A 13,334-nucleotide genomic window follows, 5' to 3' on the forward strand; every position below is an offset into this window, starting at 1 on the left:
AGAGTCGCCAGCCATCTGTACCTGCTCTCATGCTTGAAGTACTGAAACTGAAGGTCACCAATGAAACTAAAATAAACATCCTTGTTGTGTTGTAAAGCCAGGTTCTAGAATCCATTACCTTTCCAGTTGCTTGTTCTTTATCTTGAACTATACAAACACTGCGTGGTGTGATATGCACTACTAAAAGAAATGGAATGCCAATTACTCCTCTAACTAGGCAATAAGATCACCTTTTGAAAAAAAACAACAGTGGTTTGCTGTAACAGTCCCTTTCAGTCATGAGGGGCAAGACATTTGATTCTGCCTGACTTTGCTAGAGTGTCAACAGCAGGGGGTCGGTAGACAGGTGCTTCCCTATAGAAGACTGCACTTGACTGTTGTAGACATCGTGCAGATTAGCCAGGCCAACCCATTGACGGCGTTATGGCAGGTCGGGTGAAGCTTATTTTCTGTCTTGAACAGTGTGAGATTCAATATTGAACGCATATTTTATTTGCGACTACCTACCTACTGTACAGTACACAACAGCGGCTTCGTCAGTATCCCTCGTATACTCATATTTCCTTTGTCAAAGTGTGGCTGGAGATGTCAGTGGAGGTTTAGTTGAGTAAGTAGCTCATAATTAACGGTATTTTTTTTTCTTCTTAAAACGGCTTGTTATTTGCAGGTTAAATGCTCGCGATTGCAATTATTTTGATCTGGAAACTAAGTGTAACCCACAAAAAAAAACAAAAAACGATGATGACACTAATTAAAACGTTGCCATGTCTGACACCGAAAGGCACTGTGCTTTTCCGAGTCACGAGTATTGCAGCCGGCTGTACTCTATTTGTTGTGATCTTGTGACTAAATGCTAAATAACATTTTAAAAAGACGCTAGCTGTCTACACGCATGTAATAATTAGACTAAAGATTCAAGAATGTGTTTTGCATTGCACTGAAAGTAACTACGCTAATATAATGTGGAAGGGCGATTTAAATGACTGCGCCAAAGTGGTTCACACGTACACGCTAGCAACAACACAGCAGATATTATATGTGTAGCCACTAGTACAGCTTCTCCGAGTCCTATCGCTCTGCAAACCCGGCCGGATCAGAACAGGCAATCTCTCGCACAACGCGGGGCGCATACACGACTTTCAAAACTAGCGTTGGAAAACAGTTTCTCGGGAATATAAGCTAAACACTCCCAACTCATAGCGGTTTTAAAAGGATGGAAATCGAGCTGCTGTAGAAACGTCTCTCTTAGTACAGGATCATAACAGCACTGCCTAGTGTCATACTTTTCATGAAATACAACCGGACAACGCAATGCATTATTATTGCATTAGGCTTCCCGGCTTATATAATTACGACTTTTGGTGAAATGCAAGCCACAAAATACCACTACCATACAATACAATATTAAAAATGCATATGAAAAAAAAAAACTGACATCCATTGTGTGGAATTAAGAAGGAACGAAGGCCTCTAAAAAATACATCCAGTATTTATTATTTTATAATAATTGGTTATGAAAATATACGGTGGGACAAAACGTACTAACCTGAACAGCTCTCGTGAAGAAAAGCCCAGCATCTGAAGCTAGTTTCTTTACATTGAAATCCATAGTGTCCGTGCATGAGATAATGTATACGCGCTATAGCTCTGCAAACCGTGCGCGATCAGAACAGGCAATCGGCTTCCCTCGCGCAATACCAGCAGCAACACTCACTTAACCCACCGTCATCAGCTACGTCACCTCGATTTAAAGGGGAAGCGTCGCTTTAACGTGCAATTCATCTAGGAAAGGGGGGTGAGGAGATTATATAGGTCAAATTGACGACAGTTCCCAAAGGGAGCTAATACCAATGTTTATAGCGTGGAAAGATAAAACAATAGCGTGTATATCTGTGAGGTTCCTGCGTTCTTGTGCATATTTCAAGGTGGAATTCGAATGCATATTAACAAGGGTCAAAAACTGATGCAAAATGAAAACTCCCCATCAGTTTAATTACAGAGGGAAGCAAATAGGCAGGATGGATTAATGGGGCACCAAGTATTAATACCAGCCCCCATCAGTTTAATTGTAGGAGAATGCGAATGTTGAAGAGAAATGCAAATACAGGTTGCAAATGGGCACTGTGCACAGAATCCAACAGAAATAATAATAATATAATATATAATAATCATCTTTATTTTATAAAGCGCCTAAATGCACGCATCTCAAAGCGCTGTACAAACAAAACAAACAAACACCAGAGAACCGGATATACATACAGCATATTAATAAGTATTCAGAGAACCTAGTTTGCCAAGAATGGGTTGTACAATATGACTGTATGAGACATAAACCTTCAGGGGCCAGCCAGCCCTCCTGCAATAATAGCTAAAAACAAATCTGTGAGGCTGCATGGGATTTGAAGAGTAGGACCCATAGGCAAGCAGACAGCCTGGCTGGAATAGGAGAATACTCTATTATCATTCCTGAGCAAACACTACTACAATAATTTAGTGCTGAGAGAGGGGTAAGTTACCTGGGTTACAGGGAGTCTCAGTTAAAGAAGTGATAAGCTCACCTCGTTAGCATTAGCACCAGCATCGCCGGTCCCCTTATTGCTGTGCTGAAGAGCTGTTTGTTCTCTGGTTGCTTTGGGTGTACTGTAATTGGGAGATAGGAAGCTTTTTGTCAGTATTCCCTTTCCACTTGCACCAATCAGTTCCCATGGTAACGCTCAAGTTCCATGGTCTGGCCCAAGGGCTAAACCAGTTTTATTTGGGAACTTCAAGTCAACTTTCAAGAGAAGGTCAGTGTAATGCATTGGCCATCGTGCATATCTGATGTCCTGTAGTGAAGCCACAGCTGAACTGAAAAGAACAATATGCAGACAACAGCTGTTTATGTGGTCAGATTTTATTTAAGGAAACATAGGCCATTTAAAAGAAAGTGGGCCGGGACCAGAAAACAGCAGAACATATATAAAAAACTTAAATTGGGGACTTCCCTCCACTGCAAAAGCAGACTCCCCTTCTGAGTGGATGTGAAGCAGAGCTCTGTAGCATTGAAATAGCTAGTTAACCAGCATCCCAGCTTAATGAGCCTGCTCCATAATGTATGTGTATTGTGTGGTAGCAAGCAGATACAAACTTCAACACCATCAGTGGCATTACTAGTGTTAAAAAGGAGTCGGGTTTAGATCCAGGCAGACAATGCAGCTGTAATGTCCTTCTTCATCAAGCTGTATAACTAGAAAAAAAAAAACTACATGAACTGTTTCAGGTACTTTTATTTGCAATAACATTTGGCACTGCACATGCATTTGTTTGCACTTTTAAAAACTGCAAAACTGCAAAGGCACAGCCCACGTATTTTTTACATCCTTTAAATACCTGCGTGTACGAGCCCAAAGCTCTTTTCATCATCAGACTGGTTCATATGAAGGCTGACAAAGCACATCCCAGATTGAAAAATAAAAGCTGCAACACACGCTGGGATTCACGGATCATTCATGCCGTATCAGCGAGGCGCTTGTGCCATAACGTCGCATTCACTGCCCTCAGAGATAGGGGCGTTGGTAGGGTTTGCATTAACCTGGGTAAATAAAATAATTATACAGTTGAAAACGTGGTTTGCTGTCAAATGTACTTTTTGTTGAGTTCAAAATGGTTTAGGTCTGTGCTGTGTTGAATGAGTTAAGGAATTAAAAGCAAAATGCCCACAGTCAAAATAAGTACTTTTTTAAAATATATATAAAATAAGTATCATTTCATGTTACAAGCTTTCATGAAAAAAATATCTTAAAAAAAAAAAAAAAAAATTGTGAAAACAGCCAGTGCTTTCAATCAAATCACTCTGGAACCCCAACTGGGAGCAGCACTGCAGGTCCACAGCATGACAGCTGCACCTCCTCCAGCTCTACAGGCAGCGAGCTCATTCATTCATTCATTCACAATGTTATTTACACAGCAACCACTCTGCTGCAGGGTAGGCTTGCCATTCCTAATTACCTAGCTCTCAAGAAGCAGCAAAAAAACAATGATGATCTCTCACTTCAAATACAGACGTGTGTGTGTGTGTGTGTGTGTGTATATATATATATATTGCCATTATAGATGAAACCTGGATTGGAAAGGGGATTGGTTTGGATACAGGATAAGGCTTCAGGTTTGGGGAATTGTTTCTGCCTTTGTTATAGTTTTATCAAAGACAATAATAAAAAAAAAAACACACTTAATTATAGTGTCTTGAAAAGGGTGAAGAGATATACTGTGTCACTATATATATAAATGAAAGTCATTCGGGGGTGCTATGCCATGTACAGGTTCCAAGGCTGTGCTGCAGTTCAGTTCTCCTCCATTCCTACACAGAGTGAGACTCCACCCAGTGGCACAGCCGCCTGGCGTACACGTCCGGACTGACGGTGGAGAAGGCCTGTCCTCTGTACCGGAGGCACTTCCACAGGTACTCCAGTTTCTTCCTGAAGCCGTAGACGGTAAAGATGTCGACGATCCCCACAAAGTAGCGTGCCTCGGGCCCGTCGATGACGTGCAGGGGGTTCTTGAAGCTGGGCAGCAGCCTGCGGTTCTGGGCCTGCAGTTTGGACTCGACGCTGGACTGGGCCCCCAGAGTCTGCAGGGGGATGGGTCTGCCCGGGTGCACCTCCCTCACCTGGCACTGCTCCGTGCCGCACACCATCTCCGACACCAGCACCGCCGACTCCTCCTCCACGATCCCCGGCACTGAGAAACTGAGGCTGCTGCTTCCATTCACCGACCTGCGGGGGAATCAGACCGAGACCAGCCGTGGATCAGAAACCTAAACAAGGCAGCTTCCTCCCTGGAGAGCAGGAGAGGCTAATCCTCTTCATCTCAAATCTGGGGTCCGATCTGGCAAGCGGCTAACCTGACATCCCTTAATATTGTAGGCGAGCGAAATTCTGCACAAACAAGCACTATGTATTCAAATCAGTGGTGGAACCCAAGTCTGTTACTTCAATTCATATTCCAAATCAAGGTACACCCTTAGACAAGTTTACCATAGTAAAAACAATGTGCAATAAATGTTGTTGAAGCTGACACCCTGGGATCCCTCAAGAAGCTGCTTGATGAGATTCTGGGATCAATAAGCTACAAACAATCAAACGAGCGAGATGGGCTGAATGGCCTCCTCTTGTTTGTAAACTTTCTTATGTTCTTATAGAGAATGCATTGCAAATCCCATAGATGTATAGTAAACCATATTTAAAACATGGCAAACTGGGTCTTAAAGGACCCAATGATTCAGCATCAACAACATGGTTACATAATGTATTCCATACCCACTCTGTGTGCAAACAAATGCCTCCTACCCTCTGTCCCAAGTCCTTCTGCATTGAATTTCCAACTGGGTTTTCTGAAAATCAAAAAAAATGGGCAACCCCCAGGTGTCTCCTACCCTCTCCCTAACCCTCCCACAGGACCAGAAGACGTACTGCTTTGTGCGAATGATGAGGCTGGCGAAGGACTGGCTCTTCATCCTCTCGTCCACGTGCAGCGGCTGGACGGCCACCAGGAGGCTGTAGTCCAGCACGTTGAGCCTCTGCAGGAACTGGCTGTCGATCTCCATCTGCCGGACGAGCCAGGCGCGCTGCTGGTCTGGGGGCAGAGAGGACAGCCAGGCTCGGGATTAGCCTGCGGTCTGCGTTCCCTCTTCTTCCACGGCGGAATGCAATCACTCAGCAGAGAAGCCCAGTTAACTAGTCCCAGTCATGGGGAAGCACGTGTATAACTGTTTAATAACCACATTTCCATACAAGAGATTGCAGCTATTTAAATGAATCAGGGTTGCAGAAGAGATAAAGAAGAGCTGATTGCATTTTGGTGGCTTGTTCAAAGTGTCCTCTGACTGTATGTTGGCATCAAAAGTGCCAATTTGGATTGCTTGTAGTAAAAATATGTGCTTTTTTTTGCACCATGTTAATTATGGTCCCTGAAGGTTTTGCTAGATAAATGACAAAAAAGCATAAAAATACCCAATTTAAACCATCATGATGCCAGTATGTAAATGGAGTAATATATCATTTAACATAGGGGCTGTGTGCCCACGCCAATCTGAACTGGATGCAGTGTCGAACAGCATTCAAGACGTACCAATCGTCTGTCTTTCTGGAAGGGAAAACGTCTGCTGGCAGAACGTACTGTTTTTATAACGGGACCCTCTCTTACCCACACAGATGAGCAATGGGACCCTCTCTTACCCACACAGATGTATTTTCCTTCGAAGTTCAGATCTTTGAGCACCACGATCTCCTGGCTGCTCTCTGGGGCCGGATCTGTCCAGCGGCTAACTTGACATCCCTTAATATCGTACCTGAGAGAAATTCAGCAGAAACAAGCATATTGTGCAATGCATTCAGTCAGCGCTGGAACCCTGTTAGTTAATTTCATAGTCCAAGTCAACTCCACACATGTACTATTCTCATCTACATGTCTTAAATCACCTCCCCTTTAAGGTGTTAAAGGCTTAACTTCCTTCTACATAAAACTTTGGAAATAACTTTTTTTCTGTTAAAGGGAAAGTCACATCTGGATTCCCTGCACTTAAATGTATCTTCACGCGTTTCTGGCGCTGTATTGTACTGGCTGCTGAAAACAACACGGAAATGAATCCTGGCCATGCGTGGGTTACTGTGCTAGTCTGACCTTCAATGACAGACAGACACGTGGAAGCTCTCCTAGTGAGCTGGCTGCGTTCTACTCTGTGGCACAGAAAGCAAATCAATTAGGTCAGCTTTCTCCTTTGTTCTTCTGACAGAGGCACCACGGGACATCTCTTTTCAATACTTTCCCCCCCCAACAAAAACAAACAAACCATAATACATGTTTGAAACTGAACTCTAAGGTGTGTTTCACTTTATTACAGGCGGATTTGGTTCCCAAGGTTGGGAGAGATAAAACAAACAAACATTAAAACAATCACAATCACTCCTGTGACTTTGAGATACCAAAACAGCTTCATATTTTAATGTTCTTACGATAATGACTATAAATTACACACTGTTTCTTTAAAAACAACATTTGTATGAATCTTTTAAAATCTCTGTAATAGTGCAATTAAAAGAGCAATGTTCCTATCTCTTGCTAATTATCTGCTATGCCTCAGAAGTGTTGCTGGGTAATGAACAGACTAATTGCTAAACGCTCACAATGTAATTGCAGGTACCAGACTCAAAGTAATGATTTCACAGCAATTGTTATTTCTCTAGTTTGCTATCCTCCGTAACGCACCAGATAAACTAGATAACATGAAATGTTTGTAATAAAACGAGCTGGAAACAAGGAGCAGTTAAACTATTGTTCTTGGCGGGTTCTACACAGACTCGGAGTTTACATGGATCAGCCTTCATCCGGATCTTTCATACGACAAGAAAGACAAGCCAGTGTGTTCTAGACTGGCCTCTTACCGTTCACTGATCCTTTCATCGGGGTAAAACACACTCTGCATCACTATGAAGTACTTCTGAAATATAATAAAGCCAAAACATACATGACATATACACATGCATAAGCAAGGACACTGTTGGATAACCTCTGGGGGTCACTGGGAGGTAATTTGCGTGCCTAATACTCAGATGATCTGTCGTCACAGCTCCCCAACACTCCCAGTCCGATCCCCCATGCAAACAACTGCCTAATCAGAGCCTGTCTACTCAGGAGACAGGCGTACAGATTCACAAACAAAAGGAATAATCTGGAAAGAACGACCAGAGCAGCAGAGTAGGCAAGTGGATACAAATGAATTCAACATGACAACCGGGCCTACCTTTCCTTGATTTGGGATTTTGATCCTGTGCACCCCTAAATAAAAGAAACAATAGTTATTTATATATTAAATCATTTTTTAAAAAAGCACTCCTAATATGATACCATATATTCAATTGCAATTTTCTACATAATTAGATTACATGTCAAGTTATACACTAAAAGGATAAAGAGGAATTCTAATGCTGATTTCTCAGGGGTGCAGCACAGACTTTTCTTCTTACCGAGAAACTTGACGATGAGAGAGTGGGGGTACTTCTCCAGGTGCTCCATGTAAACCCTCAGGTTGGAGAGAAGAAATCGGACCTCCTTTTTGTTCTGCGTTTTCAGGAAAAACCTCTTGTCGTTCCTGGGTAAAAAAAAAACCCAAACCATTTAATAAATGAACGAATCTCTGCATTCATTAGATTGTGTATTTATTGAACCCGACACACAACTAAAGCAGGGATGGGTGACCCCTCCAGCAGAGTTATGTTATGTTCATTCTTCAACTGAACCAATGAAACGTGTATCCGGTTAACCCTGGTGTAGAACAGCCCTCCGGACCTGCAGGGCTACCCAGTTCAGTCCCGTTCGTTTCTGTCTGACTCACGTCAGGAAGAAGTCTGCCTTGCTCTTGGAGTTGCTGATGAACTGCAGGTACAAGCCTTTGGACGAAAGGGAGAGCTGGTACTCCTTCTCCGTCATTCCCAACCTCTGTCGGAAATGAGAAAAGACCGAGCCGGCAAACGTCCGCATCTTAAACCCCTGTGAAAGGAGGCAGAGAATGAGACGCGAACCGAGCACCACAGCCCTTATATTATATATATATATATAACAGTGTATTAAAATGAATACGCCAGTCTCGTTTGAACAGGTAGTAACAATGCACATTTGTTCAAAAGAAAGTGATCTGGTGCTGACAAAACCTGCAATTAGGACTGCTTGATAATCCTTTTGTACTGAACTCCCTGACAATCGCTAATCGATGCAGCCAGACTGATCAGATTCGATTCTCTCCACTTACATCGTGCCGCTGGTTCACTTCCATTTTGAAGTCTGCTTCAGCGAGCTCATTCTGGCAGAGAAAAAGGGGGGGAAAAAAAGAGTGAGTACAGATTGCCAATCGCTGTTGCTTCCTGGTAACTAATCACTTCCCCTTCCAGGGCAGTTTACTCCAGACCAACAGCACAGGAAGTGACAGGAGGTACAAGGAAGCAAAAGATTTCAGTCAAACGAAAAGGGGAAACGAGCCCGTGCAACATCCGGAGTCACAAGCCTTTCCTCATCGGAGGGTTACCAGGGCACGCAGACTGCGTGGGTGTGATAGACAGTTACTGAGCCTGTGTGCAGGATTAGCCGAGTCAGGCTCCTGATCACAAAGGAGCTGCAGCCTGTCCCTGCAGGATCACAAAGGAGCTGCAGCCTGTCCCTGCAGGATCACAAAGGAGCTGCAGCCTGTCCCTGCAGGATCACAAAGGAGCTGCAGCCTGTCCCTGCAGGATCACATGACACGGGTGCGGCTCTCTGACGCTCTGCTTTTTCTTATTATTTATGTATCTGTCTCAATGCTATAGAGCAGCAATATGCTAGTTTAATACGGGTTTGACTATATCATTGTGTATTAAAAAATATATATATATATATTCAGTTCTATGCTTTTAAATCTCTGTTTATTTTGTAGTCCCGGTACCAGCTACCCCAGACAAGTTAAAATAAAGTTGTAGAAAAAAAAAAAAAAAAAACTACTGCAATTCTAAAACCCCTTGCAGGATGAATTTACCAAAATGCTCCAATATATAAGCCTATTAAGAAACGAATACAGTGAACAAACTCTGCTTAATAGAACATTTAAAGAGCTGATTCTTGGTGAACCTCATTTCACGGTATGCTTACTGTATGTAATATTAATATCTAGAAATCCCCTAAAGAACGGAGCTCTTTAGACTGGCCGCTGTTCAATTCATTCAAACGCATCTCACTGTTTATCAAATCGGAACTTGTAACACGAAGCTGGTTTTGGATCCAGGCATGGGAATAAAGCCCCCATGATGACTAATGGAACAATAGCTAACAACGCTGATGCTTCAGAGAGATCATATTGTCATGCATCTGCAATCTCAGAGCCACCTGCAGACGACACTGCACCATTGCAAGGGAGAGGTTGTTATTTTCCTGCTGGCAATGAGGCTTAATTTCAGTAAACAACCACACCGTTGGACCTCGCACAATCTCTGGGGGTTACTGGGAGGTGATTTGCGTGCCTGATGCTCAGGTGATCGGTCTTCATAGCTCCCCAACACTCCCAGTCAGATCCCCACCGTGCAAATAAAACAAAAGGATGAATCCGAATGATCTGGAAAGACATTCCACTAAGGGAGCAATTGTTTTGTTTTTTGTTACTAAATTGCAATTCAAGTCAAGTTTAATTAAGGGCTAATGGGTGTAGAAGATCAGCTTTGTTTTATGGTTTTATCTAAGAATTTGCAGGGTCATTTGACATGTTGCCTGTCTAAAAACAAAGGAACACAATTGCCAGTCTGGGGTGTGTGTGTGTGTGTGTCTGTCTGTCTGTCTGCGTGTGTGTGCCTGTCTGTCTGTCTGTCTGTGTGTCCGTCTCTCTGTCTGTCTGTCTGTGTGTGTGTGTCTGTGTGTCTGTCTGTGTGTCTGCGTGTGTGTGTGTCTGTCTGTGGGGGGGGGGGGGGGGGGGGGGGTTCTGCTGTATATTACAACTTCTTCATTTCACTCAACTGTTGGGTCACTTTATCAGCATCACTTCTTTTTTTTCAGAGGTGGGGAATCTCCTGTGAATTCCAGGATGACTTCACCCATCTCCAAACCACAGACAGATGGTAATATTGAACCAGCTTTCACTGATCGTGCAGAAGTACGAACAGACTTTGTAAAATACCTACGGGACACGGACCTTGAAATGCATTACGTGACAATTAACGGTGTGTTGATGAGGGGTTCTGCTCGTCTGCCTTGCGTAGACATATGCTATGTCTTTATACAAGTAAGCATCACGTGTATCGTGATGCACATCGTATCGCAACCTGCATATCGTGACATCAGTGTATCATTACGCCCCTAGTTGCACACATATTTATACAGATATAAAACAGACAGCTAGAACTGAAGAGCATCGTTGGTGTATTTGCAATAAGAAGCGCTCACAATTGAGCACGCATCGTGGAAAGGTAGCGGGTGCCGCGCGTTCCCTACCGGAGGCGGGTTGTCGATGGAGTTCTGCACGGCGGCTGCCAGCCCCTCCTTCAGCATGCAGGTGAACTCGTAGAACTCGTGCTGCTTCCCGATCTCGAACAGGCCGAGCAGCTTCCACTGCTGCCGCGCATTCCACATCAGCTTCCTTCTCATCGTCCTGGAGCGGCGGCTGGACCAGGGCTCCTGCGCGTCCATCTACGACAAACACAATACTAGCGTGTTTTATATATATAGAGGTAGTTCTTGTTAACTATAAAACTAACCCACCAATAAACGACCCCTGAATTAGGAGTGTCTAATCCATGAGGTTATTATAGAGCGTTACACCTTTCTCAATAAGTCTTTATAATATAAATAATACAGGACCCATCCGCTTGCGCTTAGCAGGGTAACTGGTACTGTGCACATACCTCGCTTTGACTCATTTTGACGACTAGTCATGTAAGTGGTCCGAGTGGTGCTATGCTTTTAAGCCTCGATAAAACACCGCATAATCTTTCAATAGGTGTGGCTTTGCTGGCTGCTGCGTTCATCCTGCTCCGTCCCGTCTCTCCCCGATCCGAGCAGGACCGCTCCCCAGCAGCCGCCAGATCCACTGGAACTCATCCTGAACAACCCGTGCTCATCAGCCTGTCAGCAAGTTCCAATACGGACTGTACCAAAGGGTCTCCGATCGCATAGGGGTGCTGATGTGCGCAAAACAGCTGGGGGGGGGGGGGGACGGACGACAGATCCACAACCTCAGCAAGCTAAAATATTGCCATTCAAAAAAATAAACGCAAAACACAATGAAGCGTCTAAAGCAAAGACCACTGCTATTAATGCATCTTTTATAACATATTATATAGCGTGCTGGAGAAGACGCTTTTAATTCAAAATAGCATTGCATTGAGACCGTCCCATTGTGCAGGCTGCAGCTCTGTAGCTCTGTGGTGAATTCGGGTTTGGCCAGTGTAGCACTATTGATAGCAATGCGGATAAATGCAAGTGGGTGTGTTGCTATCACATTCGGGGTGCTTATAAAAGTCCGTGCGGCACTTGCTGCTGTTGCTGTGGGAGAACACACATTTACACGTGAGCTGGTTCCAGCCTCTGTAGCCTGTGTGGTGTTTGTACAGGTGAAAACACTGCTTTGCTAACCAACTGTAGCAACAAACGTCACTTAAAAAACACGCGTGATTATAACGACCGCTCTAGGGACTATATACAAGTTGTCTTTGCAGGCAGGTAGTCTTTACATCTCCAGGTGATTTAACACAGGAACTAGGAGTATGAACTAGGATGCATCGCGTGGTCATTACAGACAGGCGGTCGTTACAGTTTGGACTTCATTGCACTGTTTACTAGGTGTACCTGTACTTAGCATTGTAATATAACAACCATTATATGAGGAACATAGCTTGCTTTCAAAGTAGTTATATAACATGTTGTCTAATCATTGCCTTATGTCAATTTTCAAGTAGTGCGTTATTATTATTATTATTATTATTATTATTATTATTATTATTACGACCCATTGTAGCTACATTAAAGACTTTACCGATGTGTAACAGTAACGTTGAACTTACCGCTGATTTTCTGAAGGAAAGTTTGGTATCTCCTTCCGAGTAGAATCTCCTTCTTCTTCTTGCCCGGGTTAAACACGTTCGCTCCCCGGCTGTTTCACTGCTCGTCTGGTCATCCTCGGTTACACTCGTATTTAAAGTGGAAACCATTCAGATGGTTTAAAGTTCGTTGAAGTTCGTTGATTATGTACTCAAAAGCAAACAAATCAACAATCACGATATTTGCGTTCAATGTGGGTCAACAACAATTGAACACCGATTTAATAAACAATGTATAAAATGTATTAAAAATTAAAGTTTGCCCCGGACACAACACCCGAAGAATAAGCTTGCTTCACAACAGTTAAAGTAAATATTGTTTTTTTTTTTTTTTTTTTTTAAACTGCTTTATTGACAATCGGGTCTTATAAAAGCAATGCTCGTTGAACCACAAAGCTGTCAGGTGCTGCGCATCAGAGTTTCTTATAAAATATGTAAGACCAAAGCCGGTTGCCTGGTTGCAAACAATTTTCCAAGTTCCTCATTTGTCTGACTCAGCGACCTCGTGTGGTGGTTCTCGGGAAGGAAGGGCGAATGGAAGAAATGTGTAAAAGTTCTGAAAATTCCACCAACTGCTGGTAACTGCTGGTGGGTGACCGCAGAAGAGTTTACATACTACCGGCCTCTTGCTTGGCACTCACTCAGCGGGTATTTCAATCCCAGGCGAGGTTTACAGCACATAGGTTAAATTAGGGGAACAGGCAACAAACAGTTTGGCTTTAGAACTTTAGAGTATTTTTTAACAGA

General features: G+C 43.4%; 2 protein-coding genes across 15 annotated transcripts in view; both read right to left on the bottom strand.

Annotated features, from left to right (window-relative positions):
* Positions 1 to 1,756, bottom strand: part of LOC117396749 (endophilin-B2-like) — a 29,172-nt gene extending 27,416 nt beyond the window's left edge. For 3 of the 12 annotated variants that reach the window (XM_059005230.1, XM_059005227.1, XM_059005226.1), the window contains exon 1: positions 1,547 to 1,754. In XM_059005230.1, coding sequence (XP_058861213.1) covers positions 1,547 to 1,609 — 63 coding nt within the window. In that variant the 5' untranslated portion in view covers positions 1,610 to 1,754. Of the gene's footprint in view, positions 1 to 1,546 lie in introns of all 12 variants that reach the window. The other 9 variants (XM_059005225.1, XM_059005232.1, XM_059005229.1 and 6 more) reach the window with 6 other exon arrangements.
* A 380-nt stretch (positions 1,757 to 2,136) lies between these two features.
* LOC117397017 (phosphatidylinositol 4-phosphate 5-kinase-like protein 1) lies at positions 2,137 to 12,822 on the bottom strand. 3 transcript variants are annotated; one of them, XR_009309599.1, is made up of 11 exons: positions 12,552 to 12,822; positions 10,984 to 11,178; positions 8,786 to 8,836; positions 8,372 to 8,526; positions 8,004 to 8,128; positions 7,781 to 7,815; positions 7,422 to 7,477; positions 6,216 to 6,328; positions 5,451 to 5,613; positions 3,370 to 4,754; positions 2,137 to 3,226 (listed from the first exon to the last, which is right to left on the bottom strand). XR_009309599.1 is itself a non-coding variant. In XM_059005467.1 (10 exons), the coding sequence occupies exons 1-10, from the start codon at positions 12,696 to 12,698 to the stop codon at positions 4,340 to 4,342; spliced, it is 1,455 nt and encodes a 484-aa protein (XP_058861450.1). In that variant the 5' UTR covers positions 12,699 to 12,822; the 3' UTR covers positions 3,249 to 4,339. The 3 variants fall into 3 exon arrangements, 2 of the variants coding, with proteins under 2 accessions (XP_058861450.1, XP_058861451.1); XM_059005467.1 differs by lacking the exon at positions 2,137 to 3,226 and having other exon boundaries at positions 3,249 to 4,754; XM_059005468.1 differs by lacking the exons at positions 2,137 to 3,226; positions 12,552 to 12,822 and adding an exon at positions 11,394 to 11,643 and having other exon boundaries at positions 3,249 to 4,754.
* Between the last annotated feature and the right edge of the window lie 512 nt (positions 12,823 to 13,334).

The sequence above is a fragment of the Acipenser ruthenus genome, chromosome 31, assembly GCF_902713425.1.
Source record: "Acipenser ruthenus chromosome 31, fAciRut3.2 maternal haplotype, whole genome shotgun sequence".
Lineage (NCBI taxonomy): Eukaryota > Metazoa > Chordata > Actinopteri > Acipenseriformes > Acipenseridae > Acipenser > Acipenser ruthenus.